The following is a 22,875-nucleotide window of genomic DNA, read 5'->3' on the forward strand; positions in this document are numbered from 1 at the left end:
AAAAAGTCCCAAAAAAACACCATAAAACTACAAAACCACAGCAAAATTATAAAACTGATGACAAAAATACACAAAATGCCAACAAAAATATCTTAATTGATATCAATATTTCTATAGAAATGCTAAAAGGACACAAAGAGACAAAAATGACAAAAGAAAAAAGACAAAACTAAATACAATCCCAGACAATTACAACAAGAAGTCTCCGCGCCGAATAGCACGTGCCACATTCCTGAGAATTCAGTAAAAAAATGGGGCCCCCTGGCACATACGGAGTAATGGGCCCCATTTATATATTGGTATGTGTCAATGATTCGGTACCACCAACTGTCGCAATATTTGACTCGCAAATAAATAAACAACTTTAATGGAAATTGCTGGAAAAAAAAGGGGGTGGGCGCTAACCAAATTTTGCAAGGCTTAATTGTAATGTACATTGAATTACCTTTGAAATGATATATCACACGACTATGTTCCCTTAAATTAGAAAATTACCAGAAATAATGGGTGGGCCCCCGAGCCCTGTTTCAAAAAAAGGGCTCCGAGCGTCTCATCATATTCATTCAAAGAGTATTCATAACAAACTGCACTCCAGTCTAACGAGAATTAACGGAGGAGTAGTCATTTGAAAAATGGGTCCTCCTGGCGCCCCCGTGACACGTACGGGGTAATGAGCCCCATTTATATATTGGTATGTGCCAATAATTCGGTACCACCAATCGTTGTAATATTTGACTGGCAATCAAATGAAAAATTTGGTTTTTTTTTTTGGTTTTTTTGTTTTTTTTGTTTGTGAAGCGTCTATGCGTACACATCCATAGATTATACCTACCAAATGTCAGCCCCGATCCAAACAAAAACACTCTCACAAATGAGCACTCTGCAATACATGGAACACAAAGATTTCCAAAGATGTGAAAACATGAAGTTCTTTTATCTCTCACCTGGAAAGACACCAGCAGCCTGTTTGGAAGGAATACAGAGTAAGCCCTGACAGATTTGAACATTTTTAGTTAAACAGCTGCATGTTAGTTTGCTTTAAAGGATGATTTGGTTCATGTTTGTACATTCAGTCACTGCTCACTGTGTCTCTAAGACTCATCATGCGTTTACATGTTACAGCCCAGGCTTGTTTGAGTCACAACAAATAAGAAGGGGGACACAACGTCAACATGAGCACTTTTATTTACAACATGTGATTGTGAGTGAGTGTGGACGCAGCAGCGTGACCTGACATGGCCGAGCCACAGCACTGATCCAAGGTAGTGGGCCTGGAGCTCAGTCCGGAGTAGTAGATGAAAGGAGGAGGAAGAGCAAAGACACCAAACTCTCTCGATCTCCAGCACACACATCCAGCTCCATATAAGGCTGTGCCAGGTATTTGATGGCACATGGATCCACCCACAACTTCACCTCAAAACAACAGGCAGGGGACTACAAACACAACAATAGACTAGAACTGCAAGCACTTATGAAAGGGGGCCAAGCCTTGGCCCCCATGTTTTGCGGGTCCCATGGAAGTACGTCACAAAGGATGACAGGCTTGGGGTGATCAGGAGAGTCTGGAGATTTGTATGTGCAAAGTTTGGTGCAGATAGCGATTAAACACGAGGAGGAGTTTTTGATGTGTAGTGACTTACCAAGACAACTATGTCGTGTGAGTGGCTGTGGCCTATGTCAGAAGATGCAACTTTATTTAGGGAATACAAGGATATAAAGTTTAAGAAGATGTGATTTAAAATGTGAAAGTTACAGCCCAAAATGCACCAAATTTCGTGCACATCTGATCGACTTTCATTTTGCTTGATGTTTCTCTGGTTATTGCACCCCCCCCACCATTGGCCAATTTGCACCAGATTTGTCACAGAGCCTCTGGTTGACCTCTGACACAAGTGAATTGAGTTTGATGTTGATCGCTGTTACTTTGACGAAAATATGCAACAGTATGCGTTTTTTAGCTAGCTAGAAAACTTAACTCGTTAATAATCCGCGCATATTTTGACCGAAAAAAATTATTTACTCAACTTTTTATCAGGCTAGTCTGGAGATTGTATGTGCAACGTTTGGTGCTGATGGAGCCTAAACACTAGGTGTTTGAAAAAGTAGGTTTTTGATGTGTTGTGACTTACAAAGAGAAACATGCCATGGGCGTGGCCTATGTCATAAGATGCGACTCTATTTAGGGAACACGTAGCTATAAAGTTTATGAAGATGTGACTTAAAATGTGAAAGTTACAGCCCAAAACGTGATTGCACCCATTATAGCGTCCCTGAGTGGTGCATTTTTTGGTATGGGTGGTCTGTGTGCTCTGCTATATTTACCCTGTAAATTTCGCAGCACTCAACATAATACTTCAGCTGAAATAAATATTTGTTGTTTATGTTGTAATAAGCGACGCCCACTTTGACCAATTTCGAATAAGTTTGAGAAATGGCCTCAGGAGCGACCCAAGTTCATACCCACCAAATTTGGTAAAAATCGGTCTTACCATCCATTTAAAAGATGTAAATATCCCATATATGCATCGCTCATACGCCCACAGTCACATGCCAACCAAGGATCTCAGATTTGCTATTGTTAGCATTTATTTTGACTGAGATATACAACAGTTTGTGTTTTTATAGCTAGCTGGTAAATTGTACTCGTTAATAATTTGCGCATATTTTGCCCGAACAAAATTCTTTGCTGAACTTTAGATCAGGTCCAACTGAAGACTCTATGTTCCAAGTTTCACGCTGATTGGACGAAAACCCCAAGGAGTTTTCGCGATTTTGCGCAATGGGGACCGTCACAATTAGCTTTGTGTTTAGGATGTGAGGTGTTAATGTGTACTCTTTTACCTTTATTTCATGCCTCACAGGTACTTTATTAGAGAAGAAGGAAGGCCTTTATTTTTCTCCATCGGGGTGAATAATGGCATCATCAGGAGCACTCGGGTCCTGGACCGAGAGGAGACGGCGTGGCACAACATTAGTGTGATTGCTGCAGAGGTTGGTAAGTTCACAAATGTTTGTTTTTAAAGGTTTAAACGTCATATTTCATTTTAGTTACTAATGAATATAAATGTTTTCTTCTCATATGTGTTCCACAAGTATTGTTATAGTGTGAGTTTGTGACCATAATGTTGAATAGGTGTGCTGAATTTAGAGAGTAAATACAGTATGTATGTGTTCATTTCCAGATAACCCTCGGATGGTGAGCCACGTCTCTGTCACGGTTCAGGTCCTGGATGTTAATGATAATGTGCCCTTTATATCCGAGGGCAGCAGAGACATCATCATGTGTGAGAACACCAAGTATGGAGAGGTGAGACATACACTGGAGTATTTATTCTTCTGAAAATTGAAAAAATGGAGAAGAAATACTATAGGCTGTTGAAGCCAGGTTCCAGGTTGGGTTTAGTCCATCTAAAGGACGTCCATAGAATCGTTTTAACCATTTCTGTGTTGAATTTTCAGCTGTATCTGGCTACGCAGAGCAGACCGCTGCAATATACCATTGTTACTTTTTTCATTTTAAGTTGTAGACCAGAACTACATATGTGGAGTTTTCCGCCTGATGTCTCCCAGTGCTGTGATCTTAGTTCTTTGAGTTTAATATGTTTCCTATTAAGAGTTCAGGCATTTTTTGATAAATAGAAACTCCTTCATGTGTTTTCTTGTCTTCATCAGATAATTCAGACCGTTCGAGCAGCAGATCTGGACAACTTTGCAAATGGAAAGTTTACGTTCTCTGTTCCTGCCGACACAGTAAAGGACAGCATCATGCTCACAGTGAAGGACCATGGAGGTGAGTTAGTCCAGTGGTTCCAAACCTTTTTTGGATCGTGACCCCATTTTGATATCAAGATATTCTGGTGCCCTAAAGACTTTTTTTTCTAGAATTAGTTTTGGATCATGTTTGTTATACTGTATAACCAATAGAATAGCCAGGATTTGTGCTAAATTGTGCCAGCTCAGATATGAGTTTTTTTTACTGCATTTTATTAGTATTGTTGTTGTTGTTATTATTATTATTATTATTATTATTAAGATTGCAAGTTGTTTTAAGTTGCAAAAGAATAGTAATTGAAAAGGTCAAAAATGTATATTTAATTATTTTTTTTATCAATTACTAGAGATCTCAGACGACTATATTTAAATTCCAGGGGACCCCACATGGGGGGAAAAAAAAACTGCACCGGTCTGTTATGGCTTTTATTCTACCTTGTCTTATTATGTCTCACATGACTCTGCTTTCCATGATCCTTCTTTGACCCTCTCTCTCTCTGTCTCTCTCTCTGTCTCTCTCTCTCTGTCTCTCTCTTTCTCTGTCTCTCTCTCTCTCTCTCTCTCTCTCTCTTTCTCTCTCTCTCTCTCTCAGACGGCACAGCCAGCATTGTGTCCCTGTGGAGGGACGGGCTCAGTCAGGACAGACTACATGACTCCTTCAGTCTGGTGTTGGTTGTGTCTGATGGTGGCGAGCATCCCCTCAGCAGCACCGTCACGCTCTCCCTCAGGGTGTGTGCATGTCAGGAGGACAGCTGGGGTCTCAGTGGTCCCAACGTGTGCCAGGCTCAGGCCTTCCTGTCGTCCTCGGGGCTCAGCAGGGGGGTCTTTGTGGCCGTTCTGCTGTCTGTGCTCATATTACTGGGTAGGTGTCATACACGTAAACCCCCAGCAGGTATTTTGTTTGTTACATTGGGTCTGAACTTCTTTTTTCTAGTGCAGCAGATAGCTGAAACAATCTTTTACATGGTGATGCAAGCACCAAATTTGGCATACATGCTGGATATTTCAGGACATACTCCTTTCAAAAAGTAAGCATTCAATATGGTTTTTTTTAACTAAATTTGATTTGGATTTTGATTGAATAGCCCTAATTTCCAGATCTATACATCACAATATATGTTTTTGAGCATAAGAAATCCAATTATGCCTTTAGAAAATTGTAATTATTGAAAATTATTATGAAATCATCCAAAACAAAGCAAAACTGTAAGGACTGTAATAATGTGCATATTGCATTAATAATACTAGAAGATGTAGTCAGGCTTATCTGAGGTAAACCGGAGAATTCAAAATCTAATTAAATTTTACTGATATACAGGACAAGCTAAATTTGTATTCAATGTTCAATTCAACATTATTAAAAATGACAAGTCTGTTTGAGTCAACTTCCTGTTGATGCACAGGTTGCAGGTTGGATTAAATCTTGTTTTAGTCCTCACATTTACAGGCACACAACTGTGTACACTTGAGGCTGAAGCGATAGCATTTGCATCGTCCTCGGCGTTCAGTTTTACAACCGCATTTTGTCAACTGCTGACAACTCTGGACAATTGGTGGAAGAGTGGTCCAGAGAACTTGCAAGGCCTCACCATCGTTTTGCATCCCCAGTTGGCAGGGCTTTTAAGATGCATTTTGCGCACTGTTGCCTGCCCCCATTTACAGGCAGCTTGGAATGCAGATCGTTTCACATGCTGAAAAAGGGACGCTTCGTTGGTCGGAGGCAACAAGTAATAAACTGAACATACACCATGTGCCTGCGCAATATCTTAGCAGCCTTGGCAAGAATGATGGCATACACTCATTTCAATGTTTTGATAATGAATATGAAGACCTTTTTTCACATTTTACGCCATCTTCGATTTCGAGGTGGAAAGTGTACTTTTCTTAAAATATAGGTTCTTGACATCATTTATGCAAAATTTGGTGCTTGTATTCACTATGTTTATGAAATTGTCCTACAGCATTTGGGAATTTGTTCTCTTTAAACTTGCAGAACTCTTTGGTTTGTGATCAGTTGACAGTTACTTTTTGTATTTGAAGGTGACTGACTGCTTTTATTACTGATGTCTTGGTACTTCTGTGTCTCCTCTCAGCCATGGTGTTGCTGTTTGCTCAGCTCCATAAGAAGAAGGCCAGCACAGAGCCGCTGATCCTCGGTGCGGAGGACGTGCGAGAAAACGTAGTGACGTACGATGACGAGGGCGGTGGGGAGGAGGACACTGAGGCCTTCGACATGTCTGCACTCAGGAACCCTAAAGCTTCAGACTATTCCTACGCTGAAAACGAGGAGGAGGAAGAGGAGGAGGTGGTGATTCTTGAACGAAGAAAGCTTTGGGACGAGGATGTGTGTGAAGCCTGGTTTGTTCCTGTAGAGAACGAGGACATCATCCTCCACATCCTGCAGCAGAAGGTGGAGCAAGCAAACGCAGACAGGCGTGGTCCGCCTTATGACTCTCTGCAGACATACGCCTACGAAGGCCGCGGGTCCTCAGAGGGCTCCATCAGCTCTTTGGGTCTGACCGCAGTTGTGCCCGACTGTGAGGAACAAACTGTGAGAAACACAAAGTCTTGAAGAGCATCATCAGAAGATGTTTTTCTACTTCTGACTCCTTTCGATGAAAAAATTTAAAAGATGCTGAGTCATCAAACGATCCAGAGAGTTAGCATCAGTTAATTTGTTTAAATTCAGAGGTTTCTGAATGGTGTTTTGTGCGTTCATGCAAAACTTTCAAATGCTCATGTTAAAATATTTAACATATGCAAATTAAACAGTTTTATATACGCTCTTAAAACTTTTTCATTAGCATGTTAAAGTTCTACGCTTAAAGCTGCTATCCAAAGTGTCTGAGAAACGTCTCGATGTCCCGCCCTTAACAGCCTCACTTCCTTCCACTGCCTCTCCCAATCTACCAGAAGCCACGCCTCTACTTTTCTGCACATCATGTTGCATTGATATAGGTTTATGGGTCAGGTAAGAGCCAAATTCATATTTACCTGTTTGTTGTTGTGACGCGCGGACTTGTTTCCGTGCACAATTCACTTTGATTGACAGTCTCAAAAACAGGAAGTCGAAGCCTATTGGTTGGACGCACTCGGCGATCGTTTCCATTTGTATAGGGGTCTATAGGATGAAGGAGGGACTTATATACATTAATGTACTGTATATGAATGACCACCAGCAGTAGACCATAGTAAAAGACTAGTTAAGTATTTTTTCGCATTTCAAAAGAATCATACATAAACGTAGATTTCTCAGAAACTCCGGATATCAGCTTCAAGCGAGCGTAGAACTTTAACATGCTAATGAAAAAGTAAAAAGCAATAGTTTTATTTGCTGCCATGCTGGTCTCTTAAACACTTTAATCCGAGCATGTGAAATTTTGTGTGCTTGCGTAAAAGTTTTAGGGAGCATGTTAAAACTTTCACGGAAAGTGTAAAACTATTAAAGGTACAGTCCGCAACTCTCAGATCCCTCCCTCCCCGCTGCTCTCTTGCCCTGCCTCCAAACGTTCCAAAGTCCCTCCCTGAGAGGAACTCTACAAGCTAGCATTAGTCCGACAGCAACATCACAGTAATATAACATGCTCTGTTAAAAGCATATTAGTGCAGCTCTTCTCTCTCTCAATGTGCACAAACCTCAGCAGCAGCAGCAGCAGCAACAACACAGTGTCACTTACAGCAGCCACGCGGAGGCTGTTGCGTGCACATGAACAACACATGCACCACAGAGTTCTAGTGTAACAATTACAAATCATACATAATGTAAACCAAGCAGCAGTAATTACCTTTCAAGCAGAAAAGTCACCAATTCCATCTTCTACTCCTCCAGACCATACAATGTAAAAAAGACGGTGCTCTAGCTCCGGGAAAGGGGCGGGGTCTTTGAGCAACAGTCAGTCAGACAGTCCATCAAACACAATCCTGGCTCTGATTGGTTCATTTTGCTTGGTCGCGGTGCATTCTGGCAATCTGCCAAAGGCTCCAGGAGCAGCATGGGGGGCTCAATGAGCCTGTTTATTTCACACAAACTACTAGTTTCATGTAAAGCTGTCCTTACATAGTGACAACTTTATGAAATATGACAAAAAGTAAATTTTATAAGAGTTGCAGACTGCACCTTTAAGAGCTCGCATAACACTCTACTTGCATATTTACATGATGCTCTCGCAGAACTTATAAATAAGCGCATGAAGGATCTATTCAAGAACAAAAACACTTTTAAGCCCTTGCATAAAACTTTTTTGTTTCTTTAATGCTGATTTTATTTGCTTGCGTAGAACTTTGTATTAAACTTTGTCCATGCCCCTTTAACGTGAGCACTCAAAAGTTTTATATTCATAAAAACTTGAAGTGGTCGCATACAACTGATTACACTCCCACGTAAAAAACGTATTTGTGTAGCTTTCTTAAGATTTTTACGCGCGCTTGTGAAACTCGTTGAATTAAAATAATTTCCCTTGGGGGAAACCATACTAACTCAGATTGTTTTAATTTGTCACCAAAAGTAACGTAACAGTATTTTTTGTTCTTAAAGCCGTTGTGATCAGGGTTTTTATTGCTAATAGTTGATCATTGAAAAAGTCTTTAATTAGTCCTGGAGCACTATTTCTCTGTGAACTATTCCAGAAAACAATAAAAAATAAGAAAGTAAATGATGTATGGAACATGGATTAGTAACAGTAATGCTCCATCTACTCCAAAATACATTAAAATCAAATTTTTTAAAGAAAGCTATTTTTTTAATTACAATAAAAAAACACATATGATAATGTTGTTTTATTGTATAAATGTATAGATTTATAATTGAAATAACATCTTTTATTGAAAGCAATGTGCTGTCTCTCAAAACACGTGATTATCTCCCATATTTCATGATTTAGATTTTATAGAATTTTTAAATTTTATTGATCATGAATAAAAGTCAGTTTTTTTTTAATATGATCTTTATTATGTCTGTTCATGTTTATTCTGCCACTGTTTAAAACATTTTCTGTCTCTAATTTTGCTTTTTTATTATTTCTGTTTATTAATAGTCATCTGAAATATTCCATTTTATTGATTGATTTGATTGCTTTTCTTGTAGTTGGATCATTATTTATCCATTTTTTGCAAGTTAATGTATTACAACATTATTTACTTATTTACTTTTCCTCTTGAGAAAAGCTGTAGATTTAACACTATAATTTTATGATTTGGGTTCAAACTAAGTTCCTCATAAACAAATGAATCCTAAAAGGTTTGTTTTAAATAAGGCAGAATCAGGGGTGAATTGAGTTTTCTTGTCTTTTATCAAACTGTGCTCTCTATCAGCAGTTTAAAATGGTTGTAAATCTATTTATCTGGAGTTTCAAGGCCATGGAGACTGAACATCAGATTAAAGGTGTGTGTGAGCAGATTTCTACCTGGACTTTTTATCTCTTCTCATTCATCTATTTTCTCTCTGACGTTTGGTTTTATCACATCTGAAGGTCAAACGTCAATGTTTGTGCCAACACAGAAGCATTCACTCAAACTGTCACTGTCAGTGTTTGCTACACACTCAGGATATATTAGTGTCTGACATAGTGTGGGAGTTTAGAGGGAACTAAATGATTATGATAGTTTGCACTAAATTAACAAAGCATCTGATTTTATTGAAGCAGAAGCTGCTTGTATTTAGTTTTACAGACCTAGAGCCCTGCCTTAGAGCCTGACTGTTTAAGATCCCCAAAAAAGAGACTTTGTCTCTTCCTCCAACAATGGCTACAGCCATCTGTGAGTAAAGCTGTGACAGTTAACATCTGTCTGTCAAATGGGCTGAATACACACCAAAACTCATTGATAAATCACCTTGATCTGTTTGCTCCTCCTACTGATATTTTGCGTGCTGTAACAGCTCCGCCCAGATTACATATTTATTATTGCACTAAATAGATTGCTGGTGTTCTTTTGTGCATTTACCAGAAGCAATCCTCACTTTTTAGTAGATCAACTGGAACGTGTTTGGGCCTGAGAAGCTGTAACTAAAAGTTAAAATACTTCACCAAAATAAACACCAAGACACACGTGAACACTATTGCCTAAAGCAGTGGTTCTCAACCTTTTCAACCTTCAAAATTAAGGCTCCAGAGACCGGGGACCCCCTACTGTACCTGAAGGTGGTTGAACACAGACATGAACATTGAAGAACCGTCATGTGGAAACAGGGCCATCTATAAGGGGCAATAAAGTGGAGAGCTTTTTGAGGCCCATCCATTAAGTCAGCAAAATGATGGTCCATTGTTCTATGAATCTGTGATAACCACTGTGAAATGCCGTGCCCAGGCATATATATATATATAGGTCTGTTTCTCAGTTCACTCTTATTATCTCTCTGAGAACCACCATAACCACAACACACATCACTAGTCCTCCGGGAACCAGTAACTACCAGCCTATACATTCCTGCTGTACATCAGCTTCCAGTACATCTCCCCTCTTTTAGTTGTTTGACTTTTTATTATTTTAATTATCTTCCTCATCTTCTTCTTTTTTGTTTTTGTTTTTTGAAAACTACACATCCATACTAACACATTATAAATGTTCAAACATCGAACTCAAAACTTCTCTAGGGATCAGGGTAGACTGCCTGTGTTCAGTCTATTAGGTGGTCTCACGACCCGACCAAATGAAGTCATTGTGGGAGTCTCTGGAACGACCTTGATGTGAGATCGATTCCCCCTCGGAGTTCCTGAAGGCAGGTCCACGTGGTAAGATCTTGGCGTTTGAGTCGGACCCCTCATTCTACCTGTTTCCTTTGTGTTCTTCACCCTTTGTCCTGGTCTGAGCCCTTGTTGCACCTTCACTTTGTGTCTTTTGTGAACCAGAAGGCCTGTGTCATCTTTAAATATTGATCCTTCTGTTGGAAAGCTTGGAGGTCAGGCCAACCTGGCCTCAGCTTGTCCTGACTGACGGGAAGGGGCGTCCTGATGCAACTGAGCAGGGGATGAGCCATGTGAAAGTGGAGTTGCCCTGTAAGCCATGAGGGCCTTGTGTGGATCTTTTCCTTTTCTTAGGAGAGATTTCACTGTTCTGACTGCCTTCTCGGCCTCCCCATTACTTTGAGGATAGAGCGGGCTGCTGGTGATGCGAGTAAAATCAAAATCCCAAGCAAAGTCTGTAAACTCCGCAGCCAAGAAATTGGGACCGTTATCCGTGACGACAGTCTCCGGAACCCCAAAACATGCAAAAATTGACTTCATTTTAGCAGTCACGGGAGCAGTTGTTGTAGAGGTGAGGTTGGCTACCTCTATATAGCGTGAGAAATAGTCAATCACCACAAGGTACATGGCATTGTTCCACTGAAAAAGATCTGCAGCTACACGCTGCCATGGCCTGTCCGGCACCGGTGTGGTCATCAGCGGTTCAGGTGCCTGGAGAGCCTCACGTGCACAAATTCCACATTTCTCCACCTTCTGTTTAATTAGTCTGGTCAGACCTGGCCACCATACAGAACTCTGTGCTCTGGCTACACTTAGTTATGCCCTGTTGACCTTCATGAAGTCTGTCAAGCATGTTCTCTTGCATCGATACAGGGATAAGAATTCTCTCACCTCTCATAAGCAATCCATCTGATTCTGCCAGTACGGTTGAAGATTAAGTGGAAGGGATTTTCTGCTCGATGGCCAGCCGGCTTGCACCATGTTTTTCAGTCTCATGCCGACATCATCTGCCCCTGTGCACCCCAGAATGTGCCAGCCTTTTTTCCGACACAGGTAAGTGCTCCATCACAAGGTCGATGGATGCTCGACTTCCTGCTCTCTCTCTGCATTTCTTCAGGTGTGGGCTCATCCTGGACTGGTGCCCTGGACAATGCATCCGCTGTGATCAGCTTCTTTCCAGGCACATGCTCAATCTCACAATTGAAAGGAAGCAGTCGTACCCTGAACCTCAGTGTACATGGAGGTAAGTCATCCAGTGCCCTGCTCCCTATCAGTGAAATAAGTGGCTTGTGATCAATTTGTACCAAAAATTGCATTCCAACCAGGTGAGACTGGAAACGCTCACATGCCCACATCAGCGCAAGCGCTTCCTTTTCAATTTGAGCGTATCTGCGTTCTGTATCCGTCAAGCTGCGTGAGATAAAGGCGACAGGCCGCCATTCAACATTTGGCTGCCTCTGTGACAAAAGTCCTCCCAACTCAAAGGAAGAAGTATCTTCTGCAATCACTGTGTCCCTGTTCAGGCAGTATTGTTCCAAATTCGTGGGTGAGCTCAGTTCCTTCCGCAGCTCGTCAAACGCTCTCTGCTGAGCGCTCCCCCACACTAATGTAGTGTCCATCCCAAGCAGGTCACACAGTGGCTGTAAACTTTTTCATGTAGTTAACTATGCCCACCAGCCTTTTTACATCTGCAGCATTCTCGGGCGTAGGCATCTCAGTGATCGCCTTCATTTTACCTGTATCGGCCTGAATGCCCTGAGCGCTCACTACGTGGCCCAACCTTGTTAACCACAAACCGGCGCTTGTCATTATTGAGTGTCAGACCCTCTTCCTGGAGCCGTGTCTCTCCCGACAGATGAACTCTTTTAAATGGGTCATATCAGAACAGATTCTGATTTTTCCCCCTGGCTTTGGTGCTACAACCATTTCTGCACACCAAACTGTGGATTCTTCTATTGGAATAATTACCCCCATGTCCTCCATTCTTTGGAGCTCCGCCTTAACTTTGTCATTCAGTGGCCGAGGTACACAGCGTGGTAGCGACAGTGCGTACAGCTTAGCATCATTTTGCAGTTTAATTATATATTCCCCCTTTAGACAACCCAGTCCTGTAAACACTTTGGGATATTGCTTTTTCATGTCAGCCTCCATTTTCTTAACACTGTCAATCAGATGCATCAGCTGCAGGTCAGAGATTGCTGGAAACCCCAGCAGAGGAGTAGTTCATCTCTGTACCACATATACAGGTTGGGCTGTTGTCCTGCCTTTATATTCCATGACCTCATTGAACTGACTTTTCACCTTCAAAAGTTCTTCATTGCTGGGCCCACACAATGGAATGGCTGCTTTAGTGAAAGGACCATGCTGTTCTTTCAAATAGGTGGCAGCGGGTATGACTGTCACATGAGTGTCAAGCTTGAAAGTAACATCCTGTCCATTTAATCTCAGTGTCATTTTCCACAATTTAATTTTATTTCTGATGGACACCGCACCCAGGAAAAGAGTGTCCCTCTCTACATCCTCGAGAACTTCTCCCACTCTGCCTGATCTGCAGGTTGCTGCAGAATGTCCCTTCTTATGACATTTTCTACATTCAGCATCTCGTGTTGCACAGTTAAAGGTGCTTTCCCACACCGACTACAGTTCTTTTGATCATTCTGAAAGTCCTTTGGACCCTTTTTGTAGGACATTTTCCCTAATTGGTCTCCCGTTTGAAACTTTTTCTTATATTTCAAAAAGTCCACATTTGCCCCTTTCTCAGTAGTAGTTATTTCTCGCACTATGGGTTGCTGCTTTTTAATTTCTTCATGTTGCCTGAACTGCAGTTACTGCCTTTTCCAGAGTCAATTCACTGTCCAACTGTAATGTTTCTGACAGGCCATGATGCTTTATGCCAACACTAACCTGTCTCAGATCATTTCATTCTGCAGTGGGCCATATTTACAGTTTTCTGCTTGCTTATAAACTGCAGAAATGAAGGATTCAGCTGATTCTCCTGGCTCTTGGCTCCTATTGAAATAAGCTCTTTCATAGATGACGTATTTGCAGTTGAAATATTTGTCAAATGCTTCCTTCACGGAATTGTATTTCCTTAAAGGTGCAGTCTGCAACTCTTATAAAAGTCCCTTTTTGTCATATTTGCTAAAGCTATCACTATGTAAGGACAGCTTTACATCAAACTAGTAGTTTGTGTGAAAAAAACAGACTCATTGAGCCCCTCCTGCTGCTCCTGCAGCCTTTGGCAGATTGCCAGAATGCACTGCAACCGTGCAAAAAGAAGGAAACGTCCTCCGAACTTCCGACAAGATGGAATTCAGTGCCGGTAACTATTAGCCTATACATTCCTGCTGTACATGAGCTCCAAGTACAACCACATTTATTTATTTTTCTGAATAATATCCACCGTTATCCAGGAAGTGAATTATTACTTAGGCCATAGTATATATAGTCACCTTAAAGATGTAAATCCTTGTTTTAATCAGAAACAATGTGGGTTAAAAGTGACAAACATGGTGGAAAAGATTGTGAAATTAGATTTTAAAAACCACAGAAATTGGTTAAAAGTTGCACATTAGAGTTGCCAAAAACGGACAGAAAAAAGTGGTGAAAAGGGTTCAAAGTGTCAATATTGGAACTATTAGTAGGAACAATTAGGTTAAACAGGCAAATAATGGGCATGAAAAATCGTGAATGTGATTATATTGGCAAAAAAAAGCATGAAATATGGTATAAAAAATAAAAAAAAGGTTAAAAGTGACATTAATGGGTCAACATATGCAATATTAGGTGGGAAAAGTGGTGGACAGGGTTTATAACTGCTGAAAATGTCTTGAGAGTGGAAAAGATGTGCATAAAAGGCATTGAAATTTGATGTAGGAGTGGCATAAATGAGAGTAATGTAGCAAAAATGCTTTAAAAGGAGCAAAAATATGGCAAGAAAAAGTGATGAAAATATGTTAAAATATGGAAAGTTTGGTGTCGACTACACTGATTCTCCAACATTTAATGATTCACAGATTCAAGTGAAACACATCTCCTTGCAAGGGAAAACCATTCTTCTGACTGCTTCTCCTCCTCAAAGGTCAAACAGTCAGGGTAGTAGAGCGCAGAAGATGCTGTCATGTATGTATGTGTGTGTGTGTGTTTGCCTGTGAAATGGTTCTGTGTGACTAAGTAGCCTTAAACTCTGGCGAGGCTCACGTCTTTCATGTTGGGATTTTCTTGAGGAAAAAGGGAAATGAGAAGTTTTAGTTAGAGTTATGAAAGCTTTCCTTTGATGAAAGCCATGTGTCGACATCTGCTACAAAATGCAAACAAGGTTTATTAATACAAACAGAGTCCTGAACACGTAACAAAGAATGAGACCTGCTGAGAGCTGCGGCCAGATCGATGCAAACTCTGCCTGGTCAGGGAAGGCGAACTGTATCCTCCAAAGGCATAACTTCAAAAATAGCTCGTCACCCTATAGGGAATCAACTCACTCTGGACAATATGACAGAGGAAACAGTCTCTCAATCAAATTGGAACTTGGATCGGAATACAAGCCTGTCTAGCAACGGCAGATACTAACGTAATTATGGCATACATCTGGTATCCTGTCTACGGAATCAGTATGTCTTTCTGCACACATTGAACAGCAGAATGAGCATCCTCTTCACCTAGGAGAGTGTTACGGTGAAATTTACGGTTACCTCGTCTTTGACTTGAAAACACACTCTGCGGTGATAAATGATGACCATTCTGGAGGGATGATGAAGTAATAAAAAATGATTTTATTCTAAACTAAATAAAAAAGGTACAAAGCGGGATAGACAAAGAAGTGGTCTCCTCTGGCCAGAGGAGAGACGCGAAGAAGAAGGGACCAAAAGTTACTTTCACACACATTTATACCCCACTGTCCCACCTCCCCCCTTCCACAGACAACAAAGAAGAGACCGGGGGGGAAGGTCAGTCTGCCGGAGGTGACACCTCCGATGTCTGGGGTGGGTTTGGACGTGCTCTGGCCTTGGAGATTAAACTGAGGCCAACTGACATTCCTTTAGAGAAGTTGTATCATGGGAGTATGGGTCCACTGACTTTGCAGGAAGAGGAAAAGACATCAGACAGGAGTGGAAAGTTACAAATTGGGGTATTAAGTTGAATGAGATCAAAAAGCAAATATATGAGTATACATAATTAATCAATTTTGCCACCACAGAGAGCTACACATCATGTTAGAGTCAACTTCACATATCCATAGCCCTAAAATTGACTGTGCAAAGATAGAGTCCGGAATATAATGTTGTTCCCACATTTTCATTACCACTCCCAAATTTTTGTGGAAAACATCATAGTATTATTACTTAAATCAGAGCCACTGTTCATACATATAATGTCACTCATATGCATTATTGGCTAGAGTCAATTCTTTATTCAAAAAGAGTATAAACCTTTAATAAGCACAATAGGAACATAATACACCTCAGCAGCTAAAGCTCCAGCAGCAGAAACAGGCTCAGGATCACTCATCCATAGAGAAAGCAGCATCCAGCCATCCATCTGATGTCCTACATGAGCAACTATGGCCACCAATGAGTTAAAATATAGATCAATAAATGGAAAAAGGAGAGAGGGAAGAAGAGGGACTGATGGTGGAGGGTCGCATTAAACCAGGGGTTCTCACTCTGGGACCCACATATGCCACGGTCAGTCAATTGTGACCAAATTTAGTTTTTCAAAAAAAGCTGTTGAAAACACACATACGTAATCTTTTTTAAAACATAAAGCTATATATTTTCCTGTGCAACATGCATTTCACACCATGCCTGTCAAAAGGAAAGTATATTTCAAAATAAAAGACAAGTCCAACATGAGAGACATTATTTATTTATTTATTTTTGACCAGCTGTCCGCGACCCACCCAGTAGAGATCCGTGACCCACTTTTGGGTCCCGACCCACCAGTTGAGAATCGCTGCACTAAACCCTGAGGCTGCACCCAACTCAACTACAGATGGAATTTATTCTTTCACATTATACTTATTCTGAAACTCATAAAAAATGAGCTTGATTCTTAATTCCAAGGATAAAAAGTGTATATTATCAGTAGTTGGACACTACAAAAGCTCTCAAACATACACAATACATCTTCATAGTGTTAGAGGAGGATTAAAAGATGCTATTGTAAAAAAAAAAAAAAACTGAAAAAGCAAACAGAAGCTTTGTCTTTTGTTCATGTCTTTTAGGTCCCGACCCACCAGCGAGCAACTATAGTATAGATATGTATCATATAGATGATCTCTTATTTACAGTCCTGTGGAGCTTTATGGATGCTGCTTTCCCCCTCCAATATGTGCACGTGTTCATCAAAGCTTAGCAATGTTTGTAGTTCAATATTTTACCAAAACTATATGCATGTTGTATTCAAAATAAAAAATAATAAAAAAAATTACAGTCACCAACCTTCCCCATGGAAGGGTAAGCTAGACTTTATTAGGGAGAAATATCATTTAAAAACAAAGTGCAGCATTACACCTGAGTGCGGGTGGAGATACGAGATAAAGGGATTAGGGAGGACAGGACAAAGAAGGACAAGAGCGTGTTGTTGATACAATACTACTATTGTGCAGAGGAGAGAAATCTGCATGCAGTGCCAATAAATATGATGTATCTAAAGATAATTTTAGAGGAAAAAACATCCTAATGCTCAGATACGACAAAGATAAGAGTGAACAGAGGGAGGGGGTGTGTGCTTACAAGTGTGACAGACATTTGGTGAAAGCAAACATTTATACTGTACATCATGTTGCAACGTAAGATATCCAACAGATGTGTGTGTAAAAACCGCTATTGAATGAAATGGCTTTGAACACACGAGACCAGCCAGGCAGGTGGGCACTGAGGGGAACGAAAGAGATCCCATCCATCCCTCAAAAACCGCTCTGCCACACAGAGGCACCCACTAAAGACCCCAGTGCACTGGAGCAGGCCCTCAGGACCGCGAGGGTCCCACGCTAGCAGTAATAATCCCTGTGGGATTGGTAATGTATCTGTAATCTGGCTTCAGAGATGCTGTAACACATTGCACACCTCCCTAACACTGTAATACCTGCAGATAAGGAAAGACTATGATGATCCATGAAAAACACAGTTCAGGGATTGGGTCAAGGTCAAGGTTTTCACTTGTTTATCTGATCACCTTTTACTTCAGGCTCAGAAAACAGCCGGCTCAGACCTTGGAACGCAGGATTGGAAAGTGGAGGGAGGCGACCCACGATGTGGGAGTTTGAACGACAGCGGCCTTGAGAGATAACGGAGGTTACACAGTAAGCAACAATGTCTGCATGAAACAGCTTCCTGCAGAGCAGAGGTCACCTCAGGTCACCCTATAGTAACCCCAAGCTGTGGACCTGCAGACAGGTCACACATACTGGATGCATGGTATATTAGACCAGGGTTTCGCAACTGGTGGGTCGGGACCCAAAAGTGTGTCGCGGACCTGTACTGGGTGGGTCGCGGACAGCTGGTCAAAAATAAAATAAATGGCTTACTTAATGTCTCTCATGTTGGACTTGTCTTTTATTTTGACAGGCATGCTATGAAATTCATGTTGCACAGGAAAATATATAGATTTATGTTTTAAAAAAGCTTATACATGGGTTTGAAAAACTAAATTTGTTTGGTTGAATTCTAAAAAAAAAAATGAGACCAGGGTGAGACCAGTTGAGAACCCCTGTATTAGACCATATTGTATGAATGAATGATCCGTCTGAGATACGGAGAGTGTCCGATACATGCTTCATCAACTGACTGTAATCTATATCTTTCCTAAAGGATGTCATCGGTAAATGAAAGAATTGCATTTATCTATTAATATTCTTTCTTTCCTAAACCCAGCTGTGAGATCCACCCCAACCAGGATCTTCTAACAATGGGCAGGTCATTGTCTAAGATAACCCATTGGTCAGGAGGCGGGACTTTTGTGTTCACGCTGATCTTATCCATTAGATGTTCAGCCTAATTCAGCACGGTAAGACGTTAACCAACGTCGTAGTACAACACACACTGAATAAATTCCGGAGTTTAGCGCTATAAGAGGGAATCCAGCTTCATAGTACAGGCCCTATATACAGTATATTGTTGTTCTGTGAGTTTCTGTTGCATTTTGTTGTGAGACACAGGCTGCAAGTGTTGGTCCTTGCGTGTGTGTGTGTGTGTGCGTGTGCGTGTGCGTGTGTGCGTGTGTGTGTGTGTGTGTGTGTGTGTGTGTGTGTGTGTGTGTGTGTGTGTGTGTGTGTGTGTTAGAATAAGTTGGTCTGTGTTAAATGCTTAAAAACCAGCTGTTCCTAAAGGATGTAGCATCTGTAATCTGTGTTCAACTGTTCAACAGCCACGCTACACAATTCACTCACACGTGCTGTCCCTTAAAGAGACACATGTTGATGTTGTGCAGCTGCTGTTATTAAAAGTGCCTGCATGGGACTTTGACCCAGAATCGTTTTTCTGTAAAACTTAATTGAGGAACAAACGTGGAAAGATGACGTTGCTGACGTCGCTCAGCTCACGGGTTTAGTGCAACGCAGCTTAATTTGTGCAGAGGTAACTTCAGTTCATACCACAGTAACCCAGAGCTGTCAGCCTCTGGACAGGTCACACACACACACACACACACACACACACACACACCTGGTAAAATGAAACATCATGGGAATCCAAACAAAGCAGAAATCACAGAGCGCCAACTAATGCAAACAAGCAATTTTCAAAAACAGTTTCTGGAGGCACAAAACAGAATACAGTGTCAGTACACCAAACTAAAGCTAAGCTAGACTCAGACTTAATGCAAACAAAAACATTATTACCAAAACAATGACTTGAATGCATCACGTTTTAATAAAAACACATAGATCTAATACAAGTCATCATCAAACAACATTTAGGAGAATAAATACTAAGCTTTTATCCTTTGACAGTTCACTACAGGTTAAAAAACAACACACACACACACACACACACACACAACACAAAGCAGAATTCACAGAATTAATAGCAGAAGTAATGGTTTTAGATCGAATGCAAACAAAGGTTGAATGGCTAAACCGAGACAATCATGAGTTTCATTTCCATCAAAATCTTAAAATAGTGAGCTCTGAGTCATCTGACAGATCACTACAGACTGGACACACATACGGAGAACCAACAGTGTTCACGTTGTCCACTAGCACATTTTTCTAGTTTTTGTCAATTAAACTTTTGAACCAAAGTAACCCTAAAGATCAAAAGACATCAAATTAAGACTAAAAACTCATATTAAATACTAATATTAAATACCATTAAAATGATACAATCAAATTGATCCAGATTTAATTTAATCAACTCAAAACTAAGTGTAAGTGTACAATAAGTGTATCAGACTAAAGCTACAGTAAATAAGGTTTTCATCAAAGGTTAAAACTTTCCTGTCAGAATCAGCAGTAGCATTACAAACTGACTTCATCCTGAGAGTAAAGTATGTAAATTAACCCCATATAAGTACAATATAATTTAAAAAACTTTATGTTAAAACTCAGGCCAAAACTAACTTTGTAATCAAAGTAAACATTTACTAGTTTACTAATAATTTTTCATTTGGTCAACTGATACTAAACCAGAAAAAGTGAGAAGGCTGCAACGGGGTCCTGCCATACGCCTTAAAGCTGCAGTATGTAAGTTTTTTTGTTGTTGTTGCTTTTGGTCAAAAACCCACAATCACATTTGAGCATGTTGTAATCCAAAGTGTTCTGAAAGGACAGTGTACTTTTACATCTTCTCTTGGTTTTATATATGAGTAGGGGTGTAAAACACCAGATTCAACACAATACGATACAATGTCAATATGTTTGGATGACGATACAATGTTTGCCGCTATCACAAAGTCTGTCACGATACGATTTCGATTCGATTCAATTCACAAGCCTGCGATCGAGATCATGTGATATCATATGCCCATCTCATATCATGTGATATCATATGCCCATCTCACACAATCATTTACATGTACATGTTTTTCTTTCTGTTCTCGAAGACAGCTTCATGTTCTGATGGTGCAATTTTTCGTACATGTGTCCCATCCACTACACCCACTACACTGGGAAATCCTGCGATGTCCATACATGCCCTTATGTGAGCTTGTAAAGTGCTGGCATCCAGCTGAAATGAAACAAATTGCGTCAGAATATGAGGCTGTGACAATGCTGTCAGTGTTTGGTTGATGACGCTGCTGATGGAGGGTTGTAAATAAGTAATTTATTTATAAAGTGCTTTTTGCAGATAAAATCACTAAGTGCTGTACAGAGTTGTGGAGAAATTAATACAACAGGTGCAACATCATAATAGAATAATAAAACACGGCTGCATCATAGGAGCCGCATCATAAAAGGATAATAAAAAAAATAAAAGCCAGTTAACTAAAAGCAGTTTCTTAAAAGTGTCCACACAGTGAAGCTCCTGGAGAAACTGGTGGAGGTTATTCCAGAGTCTGGGGGCCACAGCCTGGAACGACAGGTCTCCTCGGGTTTTAAATGTAGTTTTTGGGATCTTTAGGAGACCCTGGTCTGAAGACCAAAGACTGCGCCCCGAAGTGTAGGGGCACAATAAGTCCGAGATATATTGAGTTGATTGACCTAAAGCCAGATTGATATTTATCATAAAAATCATGTTGTTCCAGGCCAGCTGCTTAGCAACCACTTTCTCTATGGTTTTTGACATGAAGGGAAGCTTCAATATGGGCCTGTAGTTTATAGGCTTCCCTGGATCCAGATTAGGTTTGACAGACCCAAGTCATCACCGCTGTATTGTTGCATTCCCCCTATTTCCAAATACCTCAGTGTTGTGGTGACTTTCGTTTTGGGTGGTATTGCATTGTGGCGTTGGGTTGGAGAAGTCAGTGCATCTCTGATGAGATCAACCACAAACATGATTCCTGCACGGTCCAATCCAGGGCCGGTCCTAAATTCGAAATTCTGGGCCGGGGAGCAAAACCATTGCATAGGCCCACATCGCAAAACAAAAAACAAAAAAAAGCACACACACACACACACACACACACACCCCTAACTAGCAACACCCACTAACCATAGGCCTACACCAAACACCAAATACACCAAACAGCTGTGTGCTCAAAGCCTACCAGAAAAAACAACCAAATCAAAATAACATAAAAAAAACAGCACAAGATGCATTTACAAACTAACCATGCCGAAGCGGGCTATTGTAAAAAATTGTGCAATTATTTCACTGTAATCAACTTGTCCTGCGACACGGTTCTCAATAAATAACACTGCCAACGCAGACAGTCTCTCCTGGGACATCGTTGATCTCAAGTAGGTGTTTGCTGAATGACCGCTCTTGCACTAGCGACTGAAAAATCCAGCACTTCAGAGGTTTTCTTTACATCAGCTGGGAGCAGATGTGACAAAAATTCTAATTCACTGTCCACTTCTCCATCAATTCCCCCCACAAACTCTGCTAGCTCTTCACAGGCCTCTCTGTGGTTGTCAATCCGGTGAATATTTTTGATGTCCTCCAAAACCAGGAAAAGACAATAGCACTGCTCCAAATATGAAAAAACGCTCCCCTGTCTCAGTTGTCACAGTGTCCATCAAGCAGTTGAAAAAGTTCACTTTAAACTTTTCCTCCCCTGTCAAAGGCTCATCGACTGACATTTCGCCAGGAAGTCGTTTTCGGCGGAGTACGATGTTCTGTGAAAGCCGGCGGAACGTCAATCTTCGATGCAAGTTCTTTCGCTTTTTCAACAGCATCTTGGAAACCATTGAGTCGACATTGTTCCGTCTCTTTTATTACAACTGTGTCTACCTGTTAGGGTGAAATATATATCACAAAAAAAAAAAAAAAAATAGAGAACCTTTTAGCAACACATCCTAGATCTTAATGAATGAACTATTCCAGTTGAAAATCTTTGTAACATAGTGGAATGCATTGAGAACAAGTATGATCAACGGAAATCAAAATCATTACACCAAGCATGTCTGGATTCTGAATCACACTCAAAGTAAAAGTGGAGAAATCCAATGAGTGGCTGATCAAACTTGTGTGGAATTTCCTCAAGATGAAACCAAATGAAGCTAGTGCGTGTGACCTCGGCTCTACGTGCATGTATGCGCTCCTACAACGCCTGGGCATGCTCCGGATGAGACGACACATGTTCTCCTGACAGATCATGTTACCTCTAGAACTGGGAGCACCGGTCAAAAGTGACCAAAAATCTGCCATAATGGATGGAAATGGTCTGTGGTCACCACCTGTGGACACGTTCCATCTCTGTAGAGGTCATCTTGCTAATTGCTTCACATTTCCACCTGTTGTCTGTTCTATTTGCACAACAGCAGCTGAAATTAATTGACAATCAGTGTTGCTTCCTAACTGATTTCACACTAACTGAGTGTGAT

At 40.8% G+C, this 22,875-nt stretch overlaps 1 protein-coding gene across 3 annotated transcripts in view; it reads left to right on the plus strand.

Moving 5' to 3' along the window:
* The window catches only part of LOC114478778 (cadherin-18-like), a 41,444-nt gene extending 34,758 nt beyond the window's left edge, over positions 1–6,686 (plus strand). For all 3 annotated transcript variants that reach the window (XM_028472054.1, XM_028472056.1, XM_028472055.1), the window contains 5 exons: positions 2,862–2,995; positions 3,183–3,307; positions 3,673–3,790; positions 4,364–4,633; positions 5,865–6,686. In XM_028472054.1, the coding sequence (XP_028327855.1) occupies positions 2,862–2,995; positions 3,183–3,307; positions 3,673–3,790; positions 4,364–4,633; positions 5,865–6,343 (1,126 nt within the window). In that variant the 3' untranslated portion in view covers positions 6,344–6,686. The remainder of the gene's footprint in view (positions 1–2,861; positions 2,996–3,182; positions 3,308–3,672; positions 3,791–4,363; positions 4,634–5,864) is intronic.
* The last annotated feature ends 16,189 nt before the right edge of the window (positions 6,687–22,875 follow it).

The sequence above is a fragment of the Gouania willdenowi genome, chromosome 17 (assembly GCF_900634775.1).
Source record: "Gouania willdenowi chromosome 17, fGouWil2.1, whole genome shotgun sequence".
Lineage (NCBI taxonomy): Eukaryota > Metazoa > Chordata > Actinopteri > Blenniiformes > Gobiesocidae > Gouania > Gouania willdenowi.